The sequence below is a fragment of the Henckelia pumila genome, chromosome 2 (assembly GCF_033568475.1).
Source record: "Henckelia pumila isolate YLH828 chromosome 2, ASM3356847v2, whole genome shotgun sequence".
In the NCBI taxonomy this organism is placed as follows: Eukaryota; Viridiplantae; Streptophyta; class Magnoliopsida; order Lamiales; family Gesneriaceae; genus Henckelia; species Henckelia pumila.
In genome coordinates this window covers 4,497,743-4,517,080 of record NC_133121.1, presented here as the reverse complement: position 1 = coordinate 4,517,080, position 19,338 = coordinate 4,497,743, and the positions used below count along the sequence as shown (strand labels likewise).

General features: G+C 35.3%; 4 protein-coding genes across 5 annotated transcripts; 3 read left to right on the top strand and 1 right to left on the bottom strand.

Moving 5' to 3' along the window:
- Nucleotides 1–166: 166 nt before the first annotated feature.
- Nucleotides 167–4,057, bottom strand: LOC140882010 (uncharacterized). 2 transcript variants are annotated; one of them, XM_073287716.1, is made up of 2 exons: nt 3,934–4,057; nt 167–2,714 (listed from the first exon to the last, which is right to left on the bottom strand). In XM_073287716.1, exon 2 carries the CDS (start codon nt 2,603–2,605, stop codon nt 1,064–1,066), a length of 1,542 nt encoding a protein of 513 aa, XP_073143817.1. In that variant the 5' UTR covers nt 2,606–2,714; nt 3,934–4,057; the 3' UTR covers nt 167–1,063. The 2 variants fall into 2 exon arrangements, with proteins under 2 accessions (XP_073143817.1, XP_073143819.1); XM_073287718.1 differs by lacking the exon at nt 3,934–4,057 and adding an exon at nt 3,077–3,770.
- Nucleotides 4,058–4,875: 818 nt separating this feature from the next.
- LOC140881232 (ferredoxin--NADP reductase, leaf-type isozyme, chloroplastic) lies at nt 4,876–7,892 on the top strand. Its single transcript, XM_073286377.1, has 9 exons — nt 4,876–5,119; nt 5,222–5,456; nt 5,900–6,033; nt 6,136–6,214; nt 6,308–6,399; nt 6,496–6,573; nt 6,762–6,824; nt 7,212–7,446; nt 7,674–7,892. The coding sequence occupies exons 1-9, from the start codon at nt 5,012–5,014 to the stop codon at nt 7,739–7,741; spliced, it is 1,092 nt and encodes a 363-aa protein (XP_073142478.1). The 5' UTR covers nt 4,876–5,011; the 3' UTR covers nt 7,742–7,892.
- Nucleotides 7,893–9,233: 1,341 nt separating this feature from the next.
- LOC140883365 (uncharacterized) lies at nt 9,234–10,589 on the top strand. The gene has a single exon (XM_073289804.1). It carries the CDS (start codon nt 9,260–9,262, stop codon nt 10,235–10,237), a length of 978 nt encoding a protein of 325 aa, XP_073145905.1. The 5' UTR covers nt 9,234–9,259; the 3' UTR covers nt 10,238–10,589.
- Nucleotides 10,590–14,239: 3,650 nt separating this feature from the next.
- Nucleotides 14,240–18,480, top strand: LOC140882926 (MLO-like protein 4). The gene is made up of 15 exons (XM_073289188.1): nt 14,240–14,454; nt 14,569–14,626; nt 14,788–15,020; nt 15,147–15,263; nt 15,352–15,430; nt 15,540–15,646; nt 16,180–16,254; nt 16,393–16,478; nt 16,803–16,852; nt 16,952–16,992; nt 17,094–17,267; nt 17,392–17,427; nt 17,564–17,631; nt 17,734–17,794; nt 17,990–18,480. The coding sequence occupies exons 1-15, from the start codon at nt 14,344–14,346 to the stop codon at nt 18,308–18,310; spliced, it is 1,617 nt and encodes a 538-aa protein (XP_073145289.1). The 5' UTR covers nt 14,240–14,343; the 3' UTR covers nt 18,311–18,480.
- The last annotated feature ends 858 nt before the right edge of the window (nt 18,481–19,338 follow it).

Sequence of the window (19,338 nt, the reverse complement as noted above, 5' to 3'; positions counted from 1 at the left end):
ACAAAAAAGAATCAATTTATCACAACTAGTTCACAATAATTTTTCATTTCAAAATTAGTTGGAAACACATCAAGAGAATAGTCAAAATATTTTATTTCGACTTTTGCTATAAAAAAAAAAAAGAAAGAAAGAAAGAAAGAATGGGTTAAATGATTTTAAGGTCCAACTAAATCTTATTAATTTAGCTCCATGAGAAATGGGATAAAACATGTCATCACAAACGAACAATTGTAGGAAAGGAGCCATTAAGAATCCGTCAATATCTAACTCAAATGATAAAAAAAATAAAGATAAAATAAAAATTTTATGCATAGTTTGTTAAAGAGAATTGAAGTTTCATTTTCCATTCTTGCCCTCCTCGGCTCCATGACCAAAATCTTGGATTAGCCTCCCTCGGCACTCGGCAGAGCCTTGTAGAAAATTCAGCACCAGGGAGCAGCAAACTCTTCATATATTTCTTTCTTGCGTTAGCAGGATGAAATCAAACTCGACTCTCGAGATAGCACCTCAATGACTGCAGCTAGAGAGTTATATCTCTACCAGGCTTTAGAGAATCAAGACAGCAAGAGACAATAGATCATAAGACCTGAAAAGGTATAGGAATACCGATAATCCACTATAGTCTTGTACTCCCGTTGAGCAGTTTGAAATCTGAACACTGCGAAAACGGTTTGGTTGACCAAAAGCGTTGAATGCTCGTGGGCCGTTCTTAAATGTCCAACTGCACCTTCGAGCTGCTGTCCAAACTCGACCGTGGCTACCACCATATGGCAAGTTCTCAGTAGGAGAGCTGGAATCAAGGCTGAATCTACCTGTTAGTAAGGGAGAGCGCTGTAGAAGAACCAACTGCACTGTTTTAGAAATTCCTTTGAACCTGTCTAGGCTCAGAAACATGATATAAAGGCCTATTTGATACACATCTTCGTTAAGATTCACAATGTCTTGAATTTTTGGAGAGATTTGAGCAGCTTTGAGTTTGAATCATCAAAAAAAGAACTTTGCATCTTACTCTTCCAAATCACCATAAACTTATGAATTTCTACGTTATGAGTATTAATTGAGATCAATCGAAGTTGATCAGCAGCTCATCAAGGAGCTTAAACGCAGGTAATAGCTTTCTCTCTCTGGAAATCAAATCAATTAGCACACTCCATGTATTAGGCTCTGGCTCAAACCCCATTTCCACCAATCCAGACAATTGTATCGCAGCATCGTTTACTTTTCCAGCCTTACAGAGCTGAACTATTAATTCATTCGATGTACCAAAGTGTGGCAGAAAACCTCTGCGCAACATCAGATCCAACAACCCTACCGCCTTCTCCAATTTACCTTCCTTGCACAAGCAATTTAGAACAATTCGATAGCTAGCCTTATTTAGATAAATACCACCAACAGGTAATCTCATAAGCATGGTGATAGCCTCATTCGATCTGCCTTCTTCACACAATCCCCGGAGAATCACATTCATTGTAACCACATCTGGCCGGCAGTCATTTCTTTTCATTTCTTCAAGCAGCTGAATAGCTTCATCAGTTCTCTTAGCCCTACAAAAGTAATTAATTAAGGTAGTATAAACAACAGCATCAGGTTTCAGACCAGCACCTTTCATCTCAACCAAAGTTTCTTTGGCCTCCTCAGGTCTTCCCTCCTGACAAAACCCATTCATCAAACTTGAATAATTGAACACATTTGGGCTGCTTTCATTTTTCTTCATGAACTTCATTATTTTCAAGGCTCTATCAGTTTTCCCACTACGACAAAACCCATTAATCAAGAGATTGTAAGTCAAGGCATCAGGTAATATCTGATGTTTGGAGACCATTTCCTCGAACAGAGCAATTGCTTCTTCTAGTCTGCCACTTTCACAAAGACAGTCTATCAGAGTTGAATAGGTGATCAAATTTGGACAAGACAATTTAGACTTCTCCATCTCTTTTACCACCTCAAAAGCATATCCTAAATCTCCTTTCTTGCAATGATGTTTGACCAAAATGTTGAAAATACACGTATTTGGCTCCAATTTAAAGTCTTTTCGAGTACTCAAAAGGAATGCCCTTGCCATTTCAATTTGATCTGCATCAACCAGAAGATTAAGGCACGTACTAATGGCTTTGAGAGATGGCTTTGCACGTACAATCGGCAGAATCCTGTGAAACATTTCAAGAACTCTTTCATGCATAGATGATTTGGAGAAATGCATCATGAGATTGATGAATATGCCTTCCTGAAATTTGCAGGTGTCGTAGGTCATCTGATGAAGAACCGCATCAAGGAGCTCATATTTCTTGCATCGAGCAAGCTTGTGGAGAATGATAGCATAGGTGTTGTGGTTATGATTAAAGCCCTTCTGATTCGTAACTCTGTTAAACAATTGTAGAGCTCTTTGTGGATCTTTCTCATGCCTTATCAAATTGATGACAGATTCATGACAATGATGCTTTCTTTTCTGAGGGGACTCTTGGGCCACAGGGCTAGTTCTAGATGGTTCATTTGCTCCCCGTGATATGTTCTCAAGGTGTTGGAGAGGAGAGCGAAACTTGACTAAAGATGGGAATGATTCAACACTCGCGGAGACGCGGCGAACTTTTCTGGCAACCACATCCATAGCACCCACACAATATGCTAGATCTCTCCTATTAAAAGTACATAACCGGAAGGAATCGCTATCTGCTAGCTAGCAAAGCCATTCGCTGGCATGCATACAAACCTATCATCTGTATAAACGAAACCAAAAGACAATAAATCACCATAAGTTCGAAAAACTATAAAATTGGGTAAACAGGTCATCACTTTTATATTTCTATTCAGAACTAGTATTGTTATCCCTTGGTTTACAGGAATACACATGATCTAAATCAGTAGTTAGTCCAAATCTTATTGTTGATGATGACAACTCGTAATTAGGTTGACAATAGTAACTAGATGTCCAGGAGGTGAGCATAGATAAGAAACGCGAAAACTATCAATAATGGGCATAATGTGCATTCAGTTGTTATTGGACGACAACTTTCATCTAAAAAATGAAAATTTATTTGGTCGAAAATGAACAATAAGTAAGAAATTGTACAGCACCAACCTAACCATGAAGCATTCAACACATCTCAAATTCTCAATGCTCGGAACCCTCACCACTAGAATTACGGCAAAAAGATAATAAGACAATGAAAAATTTTCATTCAAGAAATCTGTCCAATATCTCAAGCATACTATAATAGTTTCAGACATTGTCAATGCAACGATTTCATATACAAACCTCCCAAATATATGCACCATTCACATGCAAACTTCCCAACTTATGCATTGCAACAAAACTAAACACCATAACGAAACAGTTAAGCACAACAAATTATTAAAACTTTGCGAAGTTCCAAAAGTGTGCATTCAATTCGCAGGAAATGGCAGAACCAAACACATATTTGCCTAAATATAGTGTTAAAAATGGCACCTTGGGAATATTCATACCCAATACTGTAGCATTTCAAACAAACCTAGCTAAGAAAATTTTAACTTCATCTCAATCTCAAAAACACAAGAAAAGATCATCCTGGTTATCTCCAGGATTTTTTTCGAAACTAAACTATGGATTGCTAATAAAGAGGATATCCGCTGGAGGATCAGAAGGGTAACCGGGAGAAAATTTTGGATACCAACTTTCAACACTCTATGAATCAATTTTCGTAAGCTTGTACCAAATCCTACCTTCCATTTCCACCTCTTTGTTCATCAATTTTACAGTGTCTATTGCTATCAAAATTCAAACCCACCCCACAAAAAACAGTAAATCATTAAATGAATCTCAGTTTTCAACCGAGACATTTCTTAAAATGAGTCATTCAATTTATACACAGGTTCTTAAAAAAATAATCATCTTTAATGCAACTCTTACACAAACCTCCGAGGTTTTACAGTTAAAAAACAAAACTATTTCATCACCTTGGGTAGGCTAGTTTCTTCTCTTCTCACAGATTTGGTGGCGCCAACAAGAAACACTGCGAAAAAAAGACCCCGCTGTACTCGAGTGTGCATCCTTCTCCCCCTCTCCAGTTTGGATTCATTGTTTTGTTCACACAGAAATAGGTTTCATTTTTTTTATAAAAAAAAATTCAAAAATAATCTTTTATTTAAATATTAATTTATCTTTGAACGTAACAAAAATATTTATTCATGAAAATTTCGTTTATATTACTAATATTTATAATGATATTGTAATAATTGATTGAAAATCGATGATAAACAGGTAAAAAATGTATTGACACATAATCCAAGCCATCTCTTGCTACTCGCAAGTTGAATTAAATATAATGATCATGTTATATCAAAATAAACGAATTAAATTGAGTTAAATTCTTACGAAACGATTACAGAGACAATTTTGTGATATATTTATCTGATCCAATTTATTAAAAAACATTAATTTTTATGTTAAAAAATATCATTTATCACTACTTTTATATGATTCGATTGCACGAGAAAACTATTCATTTAAATATATATATATGTATATTTTTGAAGTTTGTAAATAAAACCATAAATGAAGCTATTAACATTAATGTCATTCCACACTAAAAAAATAATGTTATTTCAAATAATGTAATTTGACAAAATATAAAGAACTTCTAGTATATTATTTTTTTTTTGAGATTTTTTTTTTTGATATTTGTTATATATACGTAACGCTTTGCATTAGTCGGATAATTCAAATCGAACTAATTGGATGTCCAACTTAGGCCTATATGACTCTAAAATTAATCTAATTTGCTAAACATGTTACACATTTAAGGGATTCAAAAGCCAAAAGCAACTAGATTTTTTGGTGTCACACTCGAACTGAAAATTTAGTTTGGCAAGAATATTGGTAGTCATACATTTAAATTATTTTCTTATCCTCACTATTGCCACTGCATTCACTCCCACTCTCATCCACTCGATACACAATCCAATTCTCAGTTCTTCGCCAATTTTCTTGTTGCACTTTTCAAGATCAATTTCTCTACTCATTGGATTCCCCACCATGGCTGCTGCGGTAAGCTCTGCAGTCTCCTTGCCATCGTCGAAGCCCGTTTCTCTTCCTCCCTCGACCTCCATCATTACTTCTTCAGAAAGAATTCATTTCAGGAAGGTATGGTGATGATCCTTGTCATCTTTGCTTTTATACGATGTTTTATTGCGACAAGAATTATGGGATTTTTGAGAAAAAAACATTGGGTTGTTTTTTATGCAGGTCCCTTTTCACTACAGGAATGTGCCTACTGGTGCAAAAATAGTGCCCATCAGAGCTCAGGTCACCACAGAGGCTCCGGCGAAAGCAGAGAAAATCTCCAAGAAGCAGGAAGAAGGAGTGATTGTAAACAAGTTTAAACCTAAAGAACCGTACATTGGCAGGTGCCTTTTCAACACCAGGATCACGGGAGATGACGCCCCTGGAGAAACGTGGCACATGGTTTTCAGTACGGAAGGTATTTCTCCCTTATAAGGAATTTATTCATTGTGTGATGATTAATAGGATTGAGTTGAGCCCATGAACTTGGAAATGTTCAGATTTTGGAATATCATCTAAATGGCAGTTGTATTAGATTCAAGATCATTTATTTGTGTCTTCTCAGTTGCGATTTTTGGCAATTGGCCCAATTGGTAGAGAATGGTAAAGAGTGTAGATATTGTTGTTCGCTTGCATGACTAGTTGCATGACATGATGATTGAAATGTAGTGTTTAGATTGCTGAACTGTTTAAAATATACGAGTTGTACTGCTACTATCAGTTAGAGTCTTTGGTAACTTGGCACACGTTCGGTTCTACGTTGTGTATATCTGCACAATGAAGTGCCTTGTGTGTGGGACCCCTCTATCCAATTGGGATTGTTGGATCTGATGTAACATAGAAGTGTGCCTTTTTGAGCAGGGGAGGTCCCCTATAGAGAGGGCCAATCCATTGGCGTGATTCCAGAAGGTGTGGACAAGAATGGAAAGCCTCACAAGCTAAGGTTGTACTCAATAGCCAGTAGCGCCCTTGGTGACTTTGGAGATTCCAAGACTGTAGGTTTTCTGCTGAATGAATTATGGGACCATTATGATTAAGATCTTTGGCTGAAATATTCCGTTGTATTGATAGCGTTGTTTCAATTCAATGGTATACAGGTCTCTTTGTGTGTTAAAAGGCTTGTTTATACCAATGATCAGGGGGAAATAGTTAAAGGAGTTTGCTCAAACTTCTTGTGTAAGGCTTTGATTAAGAATGAATTCTGTCGATGTTTTGAATTTGTAAGTTTCAGATCATCTGATGCATGAAATCAAAATCTTCTTGAGTTAGGTGACTTGAAACCTGGATCTGAAGTGAAGATAACAGGACCTGTCGGTAAAGAGATGCTCATGCCTAAAGATCCTAATGCTAACATAATCATGGTATATTGCACGTTACTGCTCTTTGTATATCAGGTTCTTCATTTCATGTCGACTTTTTTGCTGAAAATTGTTGAACTTGGACATATCCTTTGGTAGCTTGGAACTGGAACTGGGATTGCTCCTTTCCGTTCATTCTTGTGGAAAATGTTCTTTGAGAAGCACGAAGATTACAAGGTACACACTATTCCGAGTCCAGAAGATTCGTCTTTCTTGATGCATTCTTGTTACATATTCAAACCTCCAATATCAGCAAACTTGAAGCAAATAAATTAAAAAGAACACAAGTAAACAATCTCTGATCACAAGCATTGCAAAGCTGATCTTTCACGATATTGACAGTCACCTGTCTTCTATTATTGCAGTTCAATGGTTTGGCATGGTTGTTTTTGGGTGTCCCCACAAGCAGCTCATTGCTCTACAAAGAGGTAATTTATAAAATTTGCTCCCACATCTTTACTAACTTTACGAAAGGACTTTGTACATTGGATCTGTCAAGTACATCTTTTGACTACAAATAGTGCATCTCAGTAGTGGAGGCAGGGGGAGGTTATCTGGACATGGCCTTAGTTAATATTTTGAGTTGAAATTATTGATTGTTTCATGAACAAAAATCTAAAATGGAAAAAGAAGTTCAAAATTTTAAGTCTGGTATTCTCCCGTGTTTCTGAGTCGACCGAGAAAAAGAGTTCCCTATCATCGAGCTACAGTGGAAACCAACTATTTGATAGAGAACAAGTCAGTCTGACATGTATCCCATATTGTGTTATAACCTTCTTGTTACTCCTAAAGACCAAGCATTTGCTGGTGCGCAGGAATTCGAGAAAATGCAGGAGAAATTCTCAGATAACTTCCGGTTGGATTTTGCGGTTAGCAGAGAACAAGTGAACGCGAAGGGGGAGAAAATGTACATCCAAACTCGCATGGCTGAATACGCAGAAGAACTATGGGAAATGCTTAAGAAAGACAACACCTATATCTACATGTGTGGGCTCAAGGGCATGGAAAAGGGAATTGATGATATTATGGTTTCTTTAGCTGCTAAAGACGGTAATTTTACATAAATTCTTGGTTTTGCATTTTGCTTGGATCCTGTCACTGTAAGGGACGGGACCTGAATTTTGTTCAAGGACAGAGCGGCAGCGTCGACATTTCTAGAAAAATTGCGCATGTTCATTCTTGGCTGAAGGGGTTCACCTAGAACCTCGAATCCGCCCCTGCCTGTGTTCCATGCATACTATCCCTGTTTAGTCCAATGTATTTGATCTTGTGTCTAGGTATTGACTGGATTGATTACAAAAAGCAGTTGAAGAAAGGAGAGCAGTGGAATGTGGAAGTTTACTGATTCTTGGTTTTCTTGTGCAGATATGATCAATTTTCATGTCTCTGGCTTAATTTGTCTGTAATGTGTAAATAGGAAAATTGTTTTGCAACAAATTTCAATCATTTTGTAGAGATTCATGAGCTTTCTTTGCCATAATATATCCGTTACGAAAGTCGAAAGAGGATCGATCGTGCATTTATTCTTGCTCGTAAATTTATTTTTTTACTAAAACTAAATATCCTTTCAATTACTCTTAAAAAAAAATCCTTTCCTTCTCAAAAAAAAAAAAAATCCTTTCAATTGCATCATATTTAATTTTATTTTAAAAAATTGTAAGAAGGTGGTGTTTTGATGTTTTCTCATACCATAATTTCATCAAATATTTCTTGCTTAAAATGATATTCTCTCATTTATGCAAGTGTTAGGTTATATTATACGCCAAAAACAAGTGTTAGGTTATAGTAGTTTCGATGCATCGATCAATTGATGAATAAGTATCTTGTGAGAATTCGATCCGTATCTACAATAATATGTAACATTTTAAAATAGTTTGGGTTGAATAGGACGTTTCACAAAATAAACATGTGACACTTAATATGGGCAAATATGGTGATGAGTTTTAAAATGTCATTATTATTTACATTCTGATTTATGTTATTAGCACTTGATCGATTAATATAAAAAGTGTATTCTTTCATTTTATTTTATGTACTACACAAAGTTCCAAATCAATTTTATGTATGGAGAAAATTGGCCTGATGATATATAGTGTCAAATGGAAATTCAATACAACTCATGATTTTTGTGGGATAATTATATTTTTAGTTCTGTAATTTGATATTTTTCATTTTGGTTATGTAATCAGCGAGCTTGCATTTTTTGTCTCAACTTGCACCCTTTTTTTTTTTTTTTTTTTTTTCATTTTTGTCCTATCAACATTGAATATGCATTTTGTAGTCCCATAACTTATATGTTTTTTTGTTTTTTTGTCGGTTCGGTTTTGACATATATAATGAAATCGAATCACATAATTTTTTATTTTAAAATTTATATCTGAACTAAAAAAATTCCATTTTCGATCGATATTTTGTTTCTTCGATTTGGATTTATGTTTTTTTTGGGTTTTAAACAAAGCTGTTTCATATCATTCATGTTTGGCACATAAACAATTTTAGGCAGAAACTACATACCAAAAATTAAAAAAAATACAGATTACATGACTTAAAGTGAAAATTCACTATTAATATGACTTAAAAAAATATAAGTTACATGACTAAGGTAGCGTTTGGAATAACTTATTAAAAACACTTTTCAGCTTTTTCGATTATAAAAATTTAATTTTTTTTAAAATTTTGTTAACAAAAAGTTGAGAAATGTTTCCTAAAAGCTTTCTCAAACACTACATAAAAACGCAAATTCAGTGTTAAAGGGTTAAAAAATGAAAAAAAAAAAAAATCGAAGGTTTAAATTGTGCCTTTATATATACGGTGGGATTATTTGTCGTATTGGGGGTTTTAGGGTTTTGGTCATCTTTTAGTTATGGCGGACGAGAAAGTTCCTCGATCGAAAGGAGTTGTGACGAGATTCAATGATCTGAAAGGCTATGGATTCATCCAACCCGATGAAGGTGGCGAAGATTTGTTCGTTCATCAATCCGCCGTCAAGTCCGAGGGATTTCGTACGCTGTACGAGGGTCAAACAGTCGAGTTCACGATAATTTTGGATGGAGCTAAGACCAAAGCTATTGACGTCACCGCCCCTGGAGGTGGCCCCGTCGATTCCACTTCCCGGAGGCGGAATGACAGAGATGGCCGTGGTGGATACGGGTTTAATGGTCGGAGGACTAATGGGAATGGCTATGGATATCGCGGCGGCGGCGGCGGCGGCGAGTGTTTTCATTGTGGACAGGTAGGGCATATGGCTAGGGATTGCGACGGCGGGAGTAACGGTGGGAATGGCGGCGGTTGTTATACCTGTGGTGGGTATGGGCACATAGCGAGGGAGTGCCCCAATTGGAACCGTCGGGGAAACGGAAGTAATGGGGCTTGTTTTACTTGTGGTGAGCCTGGGCATATGGCAAGAGAGTGTGTGGGTGGTGGGAACAGTAGAGGGGGTGGCGGCTTTGGGAATGGAAACAATGGGGTTTGTTTTACTTGTGGTGAGCCTGGGCATATGGCAAGAGAGTGTGTGGGGGGTGGGAACAGTAGAGGGGGTGGCGGCTTTGGGAATGGTGGTAATGGGGTTTGTTTTACTTGTGGTGAGCCTGGGCATATGGCAAGAGAGTGTGTGGGTGGTGGGAACAGTAGAGGGGGTGGCGGCTATGGGAATGGTGGTAATGGGGTTTGTTTTACTTGCGGTGAGCCCGGGCATATAGCAAGGGAGTGTGTGGGTGGTGGGAACAGCAGAGGGGGTGGCGGCTCTGGGAGGTCTAGCGGAGGCCCTGATGGAGGAAAGTGCTTCACTTGTGGCAAATTTGGTCACTTTGCTAGGCAATGCGCAGAAGCACCTCGTGGATGAGGCAATTTGACAATCTGGTCTTCTATTTTGCTCTTTTTGCGATTCCCATTGGAATATTTTCATGTGCTGTCACTATAATCTGATGGGTTATGCTTATAGGATGATAAGTTGGTTATTTCATATGACTTGGAATGGATTTTGATTGTTGTCTTGACATGCTATCAACTGATTCTGTGAAGGAAAACTTTCTTTTGAATGGTGGTAATTGGTATACAATTGTATAAATATGGTGATATGATGACTTAAATTTGTGTTCCTACTTCCTTTTATGGAGTTTTAGTCTGGTCGTTGATCCACTAGATTTGTCAAGATCTACTCATTTTGAATATCGTTTAATGTATTGAAGTTTATACGGTGTTTTCTCTTTGCTATTTTATGTATCTTGGTGATGTGCAAGTACAATGGCGGGCTAAATTAGCTAATGCAAAGCAAGAGGCAGATATAATGAAATAAAACTTTGGTTGATATTATGCAATGCTAAGTTTCTATACCTGGGCAATGAGTTTGTTTGCCCTCTTGAGCATTTAGTTGGTGAATTTTTGAAAAATGTATTCGTATTCATATTTCTTCTTGTTATCGAATCTTGTTTCAATTATATCCATATTGAGGTCACCATCTTTGCAGTCTACTTGCCCATTTGTTTTGGTGAAAATTATGTAATGTGTGCTCTTTTCTCCATTTGTTTTCAAACTTATTTTCGCGTAATTTAAAGTTTCATTGAACCGCATGGAAGCTATCTACATCATATGTAGTAGAAATGTAGAACCGAAAAATGTGATTTAATTTTCTTCTCTCTAATGGAACTTTATACTATTATTGACCATGTTCGGAATTGATGGACTTGAATCTAATTTGATCAGAATATACTTCAATTTATTCTATGGATGCTAGTCCACTTACTAGCTGACAAGTGTTCACAGATTGTTACGTTATCCAATTTAGACATGATTTCATCTGAACCGTAAAAATACTTCCTGGGATGCTATGTTTTCTTTGAGTTGTGATCTGTTATGATCTTGTTAATAGTTTAAAATCCCCTGTTTTGATCTGTTTTTTACATTTCCATCAAATTGTATCTTTGACTGCAAAGATGGCTGACCTCAATATGGATATACTTGAGTGGGATGTAAACCAAAGATTTGGTTGGGGGCTGCATATTGTACAAAATATTCTCATATTAAGATTGAGATCCTTTCTTAAAGGTGGTGCTGGTTTATGTTTTGAATGGATGTTTTTTGAAGTCAGAGTTGGTTTTTTTTCTTTTCTTTTCTTCTTCCTCTCAACTTCGAACATATTAGAAAAAAACAAACACGATTAAACTCCGTGGAAATATGTAGGCTAAAGAGCCGAGCCGCCCACGGAAAATTCCAGAAATGCGAACTGTAAGTCGTTTCCTCTTCCCAACCCTTTACGTAAATTTTTATGGTGTGCCGTAAGAGCCCTTGCTCCAACTCCAACCACGATAAACTCTTTGCAAAATTCCTGAAATGTGAACTGCAAGTCGTTTTCCTTTACGTTATGGTGTGAGGTAAGAGCCCTTACTCCGACATAAAAACACGTAGTTTGCACAACTCCAACCATGTTTAACTCTTCGCAACGAGGTTGGCATGCATGCCTTGTAAGTTGCAAGCGTTGCTGCACATGCGAGGTGTGTGATGATCGTGTCTTCGGGCCAACCACATTCTTCGTTAAGGTCAATGACGTACGGATAGTTAAAATCAAAATGACCGATAATCCTTGTATGGTCTCATTAAGGGGAACAATCAACGGAGCTAAGCCTAAACTCTTTTGTTGCCATTTGTACTGACTACTGATAGTGGTGAGATTCTTTCGGCGCGGGTAGAGTTCAACTTGTATTATTTTAATCATGAATTTATCACATCAATATTATAACTTACTATTAATCGGTCGGATCACGAATATGGGACGGTGGCTTCACATAACTTACTATATCACACAAGTTTTCTTTCAACACTTTCATCCACAAAATTTGAAAAGGTTAGCATTCAATTTATCAAGAAAAACCAACAAATTATTCTCCTAAATTTGCTCGATCCTTTATTACAATAGAACCAAATTTGTACACCCCATTAAAAATGTGAGACGAATATAACCTCCAATTATTATTATTATTAGTAGATAAGTTACGATCGATTTTGCCAACAAAATCACTAGTTGATAGGCAAAAAATAAACAAAAAATTATAAGTTTCGAAAACAAATTAACTAACCAAAATCTATATAAAAAAATTTCATCTTGGACTAATCTTGGCAATTAGTTAACTTAAACGGCAATGTGTAAAATAATTAACAATTGTTGAGGTGGGTAAATATATATAATGGAAATGTCACATTCTCCATTGCGTGTATATGTATATTTCATATTTGTTTGGACAGAGCGGCGGGCTTGCAAAAAGTAGGATTTAGCATTTATTTGGGGTAGGCTGCTTGCTTCTGAATTAAACCTTTATTGGACTACATCACTAGCTTATATTCAATGAAACATTTAAAACGTCAGTATGTTAGTTCGATCACTTACCACTGGTGGGGCCATTTGCCTTAATATCTTAGGTTTAATGCTATGTACGTACTTTATTTATACAAAGTCTATTTAGTTGGGTGGGATGTGTCATGTGATTGTATAGATAAGTAATATATATTGTGATCAGTAAAATTTATATGTTTGGTTTGATTGATTTAAAATTTGATATTAGATGATAAATTCAAATTTTTTCCTTTTTCAAATTATGGATTAATATAAATATAAACAAAAGAAAATAAACAAAAGAAATATGTAAATGATGATGATTCACGTGAGATAAATAATTTGTACACAAAATTACAACCAAAACATTTGATTGGATCGGATCACGCCAACCAAACACAAGCGTGGCGGTTCTCAGGATCGATTTCCCGTGTTCAAACAGTGTATAGATTCATTTGATTACACATTCTTGTTTCTAGTTTCTTATAATTAAAAAAAATTATTGCTGTTGTGGGACAATTTACATTTTGGAACTTAATAATAATAATAATAATATAATAATAAATAATGATAATCTAGTTAATCCATGGATAATAATAAATTTAGGGTTGGGATACCGAACAAAAATATTGATTTTTCGGAATATCGTACCGAAATTTTTTCGACATATAAACATTTTTTTGGTAATTCGAATTTGGTTTTGATATCTGCACGATATTAATATCAATTTTTTCCATATAAAAATTCCGAAATTTTGATATCGGTATCAGTATGAATTTTTTCATACTAATTTTTTTGATACGGTATACCGAAAACCCACCACTAATAATAATATCGAAACATACGTATATAGTTTTGGATACTATCGATTCTTTATCATTTTCGGGCCATTTGTAAGTGATAATTTGAAATACGACTGCACGGTAACAAAATGAAGAATATCCTTTGTAAGGGGAAAAAATGAATTACTTATCATCATTTATCAGTTATTATTCACTTTTATTATCATTTACTGGTATTATTCACCTTTTTTTTTTATCAAAGGTATTATTTACTCTTATCATCATTTACTGGTATTATCATTTATAAAGTGTTTGGATGATCATTTAAGTGCATAAAAAAATAATTTTTAAAACAAATTTAGAGTTTTTTTAAAAATCCAAAATTAGAGCTTAAAAAAGCCTTTTTAAAAAATTTTTTTTTTATAGTATCCAAACGGACTCTTTGCAAGATGAAAAAATGAATTACTTATCATCATTTATCAGTTATTATTCACTTTCATTATCATTTACTGGTATTATTAAACTCCTTGATTTGGCCAGCCTTGAATTCTCCTTGCCTACTTCATAGCCCCCATGCAACCCACTATTTGTTGGCAGGTGGAAGCTGTTTTATTGTTCGTATTATAATATAATATACATATACATACATACATGCATATATAATATAATATAATATATTAATCCTGGCTTATTGGAATCAATGGGCTATTATTTTTCGCACCTGCTAAGAAAAAGATTTAATTTTTATTCAAAAGTAGCTAGTAGTTAGCTAGCTCGCTTCAGCATCAAAGGTTAACTTGGAAACAAAATCTAAATGCTTTCTTGCATTTGGAAAAACAAATGGACGGAAGATCCTTGTCTGAAACACCCACATGGACTGTTGCCACTGTCACTTCACTTTTGGTTGGTACTGGGTTTTTGATTCATGGAGGTTTGAAGAAATTTGGAAAGGTTAAATCTTGATTTATAATTAAACGTATATATTTGTTTATAGTTTGTGTTTCTTGAAACCCATTTGTGATTCTTGGAGCTTGAAATTTTTTTTTTTTTTTTTCTGGGTTATAGTGGTTGGATAGGACTAAAAGGAAGCATCTTCTCGCTGCGCTGAACAAAATTACTGAAGGTAAAAACGACGATATATTCTTTCGATGATATCTTGCATCAAAATTATATTTTTCTCTATAATATTCATTTAACATTTTCTGCTTGTTGTTGGATGTTCACTTCGGCTTTTGCATTTTGATTTGTTTGATAATTTTGAGATTTTTTGTTGGATTCAACCAGAGCTGATGGTGTTTGGTGTTCTATCGTTGCTGATGGGCCATTGGTTAATTTTCGTGCCAAAAATTTGTGTAAAATCATCTGCTTTGAGCAGCCGGTTCTATCCATGTGCACCTCACTATAACCTCGATCGTCAAGCATTTGTAAATCATGCTCTTGATACAAGGCCTAATAATACGAGCTTCTCGATCCCGCGGAGATTATTGGATGACTTGCATAAAGATTTTTGCCCAGAGGTGTATTTGTTGGTTTCCAAATTGTGCCTTGTTATGATTCTTTAGTTATGTTTGTGATAAGTTAGTAATGAAAAGTAGTATTAACATCTGAGAATAATTTTCCTGATGTGCGGTATTTTGTTATAGGATCATCAACCATTTGCATCACATGAAAGCCTTGAGCAGCTTCATCGTCTCTTATTTGTTCTGGTTGTTATGCACGTCTCGTACAGTTTTTTGGCCGTTGCACTAGCCATGATCAAGGTCAATATATCATCTATAAAGTTATGTATCTGAATAAACACGCGCTACTTCGTAATTTATTAGGCTAAAAGTACGAGCATTGATGCAGATCTATAGCTGGAGAGCATGGGAAAATCATGCCAAGACAATGGCTTTTCGGGGCCTATTACGTGCAGACGGTTCTAATGGTGATTTATGCAGATACTATGATATGTCCTCGTCGTTTCTCTCTCTTGGGACAAATTCAGCTGATTTTTAGCTAACGAATGTGTCTTTTTCATGCAAAATATCATATAGATTCTCAAAATTGTGCATCAAATGGAGCGCAAATTAATCGTCCATCAAGTTTCATCTATCACCGAGCTTCTCACCGTTGGAGTCAGCACAGTGTTCTTGTTTGGCTGGTATACCCTTGTTAATAGTAAATTTGATGCTTCTTAAATTTTCTTGGTGTTTCAATTACCATTTCTTGAGCAACGTCGCTGGTGAAATGACGTGGATTAATGTGGGTCTGTATCTATTTTTTGGTGAAGGATAATGCTAAACTAAAACCTCTTAAATAAAGCAATTTACTAGAGCATGCTCGAATTACAAATTATGACAGCTTGCCCTATACATTTTACATAGACCTCTTTGAAGGTTTTTGAGCAACTCGCCTATTGATTGTCGGTTCCACTGACTCCGGAATGCTGAGCCAAGATAAAAAATTTTGTAATACAATGGATAGTTGAAAAGAATTTCCTCACTCTAGCTTAAGGCATATGTCTCATTAAGTTTTCCCAGCTTTGATAGTCATCATTATGAAACCATAGGGTCCATCTCAAGCATTTCTATTTTCATAGCACATAATTTAGCTTCATTTATCTAACTAGACTCATGTGTCAAATATGAATTTTAAACTTCTGGAATTCATGGGCAAAGCCCTTTTTATATTTAGCTCTGTTTCAGCCGCCAGTTTTGGAGTTCAATTAATCAAACAGACTATACGGCTTTGCGACTAGGATTTGTCACTGTGAGTACGCTGCTTTCTTTTGTCTTCTTCCAAATACTAATCAGATTGTTGCTAATGTTTGCTCGACTTTGAAAATTTTACCATGAAGGTCCTTGAATGAAGTGTGTAACCATTATTTTATTTCTGTGCATATGGCAGACTCATCAACTACCTTTAACATATGATTTCCATAATTACATGCTACGAAGTATGGAGGAAGAGTTTCGAGATATTGTTGGGATCAGGTACTACAACACTGTGGCTCTCAAAACTTCGAAAAGGTGTAATATACAAGTTTTTGTTCAAGATTTATTTTTGAATGCCTTAAGAATGTGCAACACATTGCTGTTTAAGGTGTAACTGAGGAGAAAATGCGTGGAAGGAAAAATATAAATTGATTCTTTTAGAAATATTTTAAGGAAATTCATTATATGTATGTTATAAGTGAGGTTATATTTATTTTTATACATAAAAAACTTAGTCAAAAGGTACTCCAAGCTCCATTCTACCTAAACTTCATGGTTGTAATGTGTGTGAACATTTCTGATCGATCCACGTTTCTATTGCAGTGTCCCACTCTGGATATTTGCTATTTCCTGCATTATTCTTGGCTTTCATGGTAAAATTTATTTCCCGTCGAATCAGACTGAACTCTGCTTCTTTGTCTTCTATTGTTTAAACTAACCTCAATGATATGTATTACTCTTTCTTTCCTTAGGAACTAACATCTATTTCTGGGTTTCATTCATACCCGTAATTGTAAGCAGCAACTTTTTGTGCCTGTTGTATTGGTTTTCAATTGTGTTCACCACATCTATTTGTCTATTTATCCATATATTGTCTCAATTGTTCTTGGCAAGTTGATACTCCTGATTGGAACGAAACTCCACCACATAGTTGTAAAGTTGGCTGTCGAAATCATGGACTCGAGTCAACGGACAGGATCATTTGATCGATTCAATCTGAGGGATGAATTGTTCTGGTTTGGGAAACCTCGGCTTCTGTTATTCTTGATACAGTTTGTATCCTTCCAGGTTACAACACCTAAAAAGGGTTTTTGGTGACTTAAAATCTTCAGTTTAACAAGAACTTGCATAATTTTTTCCTACTTTAAATGGAAACAAGAGAAAGTCACTTCATTTCTTTATGGTATTGCAGAATGCATTCGAGATGGCAACTTTTGTATGGTCTTTGGTAAGAACTTTCTAACTTCACCATATCCTTTTTCTGTCAACCGTCGCAATTGCTACTCATGAATGAACCATATTGGCTAGTGATCTCAGGCTTATATCCCATCATTACCTTAACTTCATCCTGTTTTCTATTTCAGTGGGAAATAAGAGGGGCGTCGTGTTTCACCGGCAGTCAAATTTTCTTGATAATTCGGCTGACGTTTGGGTATTAACCGTTTAATCTGAAACATATACCGCCACAATAGTTGGATATCATGCAGCAACTCGTGTTAAGTTCGAATGATATATTTAGTCGACTTGTATGCAGGATTGTCTCCCAGTTCTGGTGCAGCTTTGTCACTTTTCCACTCTACGTCATTGTTACTCAGGTAAATAAAATACAGATGGAAGTCCTATAATAGTAATCTATGCTACAATTTCTGTTTTATTCTATCATATTGTTGGAAAGGTGGGGCTGCCTCCAAACATGGTGTTCGCTATGTACATCATTATCATCGGTTATAATTTTTTGGCATAACAGTATTCACTAGATCCTAGATAAGTTATCAGCTTTTTGGGTACAGATGGGTTCTAAATACAAGAAAACCATCGTTTCTGAAAATGTGAGGCGATCCCTCCATGGCTGGCGAAAAAGGGTGAGAGCTAAACAAGAATCAACGTCGAGAGGGCTGAAAGGGACAGCATCAACCACGTCGTTAGACTCCATGGTGGATGGCGAAGAAGTAAATCGTGATGATAATACCTCGACTTGTTGTGAAGATCACATGGAATCAGATCAGAATCTGCCGATGGAACGCTTGGGACCCGATGAAAGATTATCTCAGCACAATCAGACGCTTAGGGAGTTGCTTATGTCCTCACCTCTCCACGAAGATTATGATTGAAGAGGACAAGTAAATTAGTGAACACCATTTTGATGACTTAGAGCAGTCCTTTGCCTAAGATTTTATGAGAAGCAAGGAATATTATGAAATAGAGTACTAATGAATTGCCTATAGTATTAGGATCAATAGCCTTTGTTGAACAAAAGGATTTTCATCTGAGTAAATTTTTATGCATATATAGAGGACCTATAATCTTTTTGAACAAGAGGATTTCCAAAAAGCAGACTTCAAAATGCAATTTATTAATAAGAGTTATGTTATATATACAATGAAAGTTATACACGTGAGTACATATTAATTATAAACTATTACAAATGTAAGCACTCTATTAAAAGTGTATTTAGAATAATTTTGTAATTTCAATGGTAATCCGTATTTTTCTATTAATAAATACATCTATGCCAAGAAAAACATGGCACATCCCTTGAGACGTAATTTTTAAAACTTTTTAGATGAATAAAATTCCAATTTCATCTCTATCTTTTTTATGTAGTAAAAGAGAATGAATTTTTTTCTTAAATAAATAATATAACAATTTATAAGTTATTTTAAAAACTTAAAGGCGTCATACAACTACTATAAAAATAGCATTGAATAAAAATTTTAATGAGTTGCGCTAGGCTGCCTCGGCCTTACATTTACAAAATTGGTTGGTTAGAAACAAAGCCTTAAATGATTTCTCAAAAAAAAAAAAAAAAGAAAGAAAGAAAGAAAGAAAGAAAGAAAGCCTTAAATATATGGTGAAGAAAAAATTTGGGATTTAGGAATTATTATTAGAAAGAAAAAGGACGGAAAAAAAAAAGATTAAGGAGTGCGGTTTAAATGAAAATTTTGAAAATGAATTCTTTTGTTATATATTTTTTAAAAGTAATTGTTTTTATATTTCATTGCTATATTTTTATATAAAATTTTATAATAATAAAAAATATCGAAAAAGTCCAAAGTCGAGGCGAATTTCACTCCAAAAATATAGGCATAATAATGGCGAAAAAGTAAATTAACAAGAAATGTTGGGGAGCAAATGAAAA

Bases quoted from the DNA above. Each gene is read 5' to 3' on its own strand.
- LOC140881232 (XM_073286377.1), top strand. From the start codon at position 5,012: ATGGCTGCTGCGGTAAGCTCTGCAGTCTCCTTGCCATCGTCGAAGCCC. The intron at 6,400-6,495 runs GTATATTGCACG...ATCCTTTGGTAG, and splicing joins CTAATGCTAACATAATCATG to CTTGGAACTGGAACTGGGAT. The intron at 7,447-7,673 runs GTAATTTTACAT...TCTTGTGTCTAG, and splicing joins TTCTTTAGCTGCTAAAGACG to GTATTGACTGGATTGATTAC.
- LOC140883365 (XM_073289804.1), top strand. From the start codon at position 9,260: ATGGCGGACGAGAAAGTTCCTCGATCGAAAGGAGTTGTGACGAGATTC.
- LOC140882926 (XM_073289188.1), top strand. From the start codon at position 14,344: ATGGACGGAAGATCCTTGTCTGAAACACCCACATGGACTGTTGCCACT. The intron at 17,632-17,733 runs GTATTAACCGTT...ACTTGTATGCAG, and splicing joins ATAATTCGGCTGACGTTTGG to GATTGTCTCCCAGTTCTGGT. The intron at 17,795-17,989 runs GTAAATAAAATA...TTTTGGGTACAG, and splicing joins TCTACGTCATTGTTACTCAG to ATGGGTTCTAAATACAAGAA.
- LOC140882010 (XM_073287716.1), bottom strand. From the start codon at position 2,605: ATGGATGTGGTTGCCAGAAAAGTTCGCCGCGTCTCCGCGAGTGTTGAA.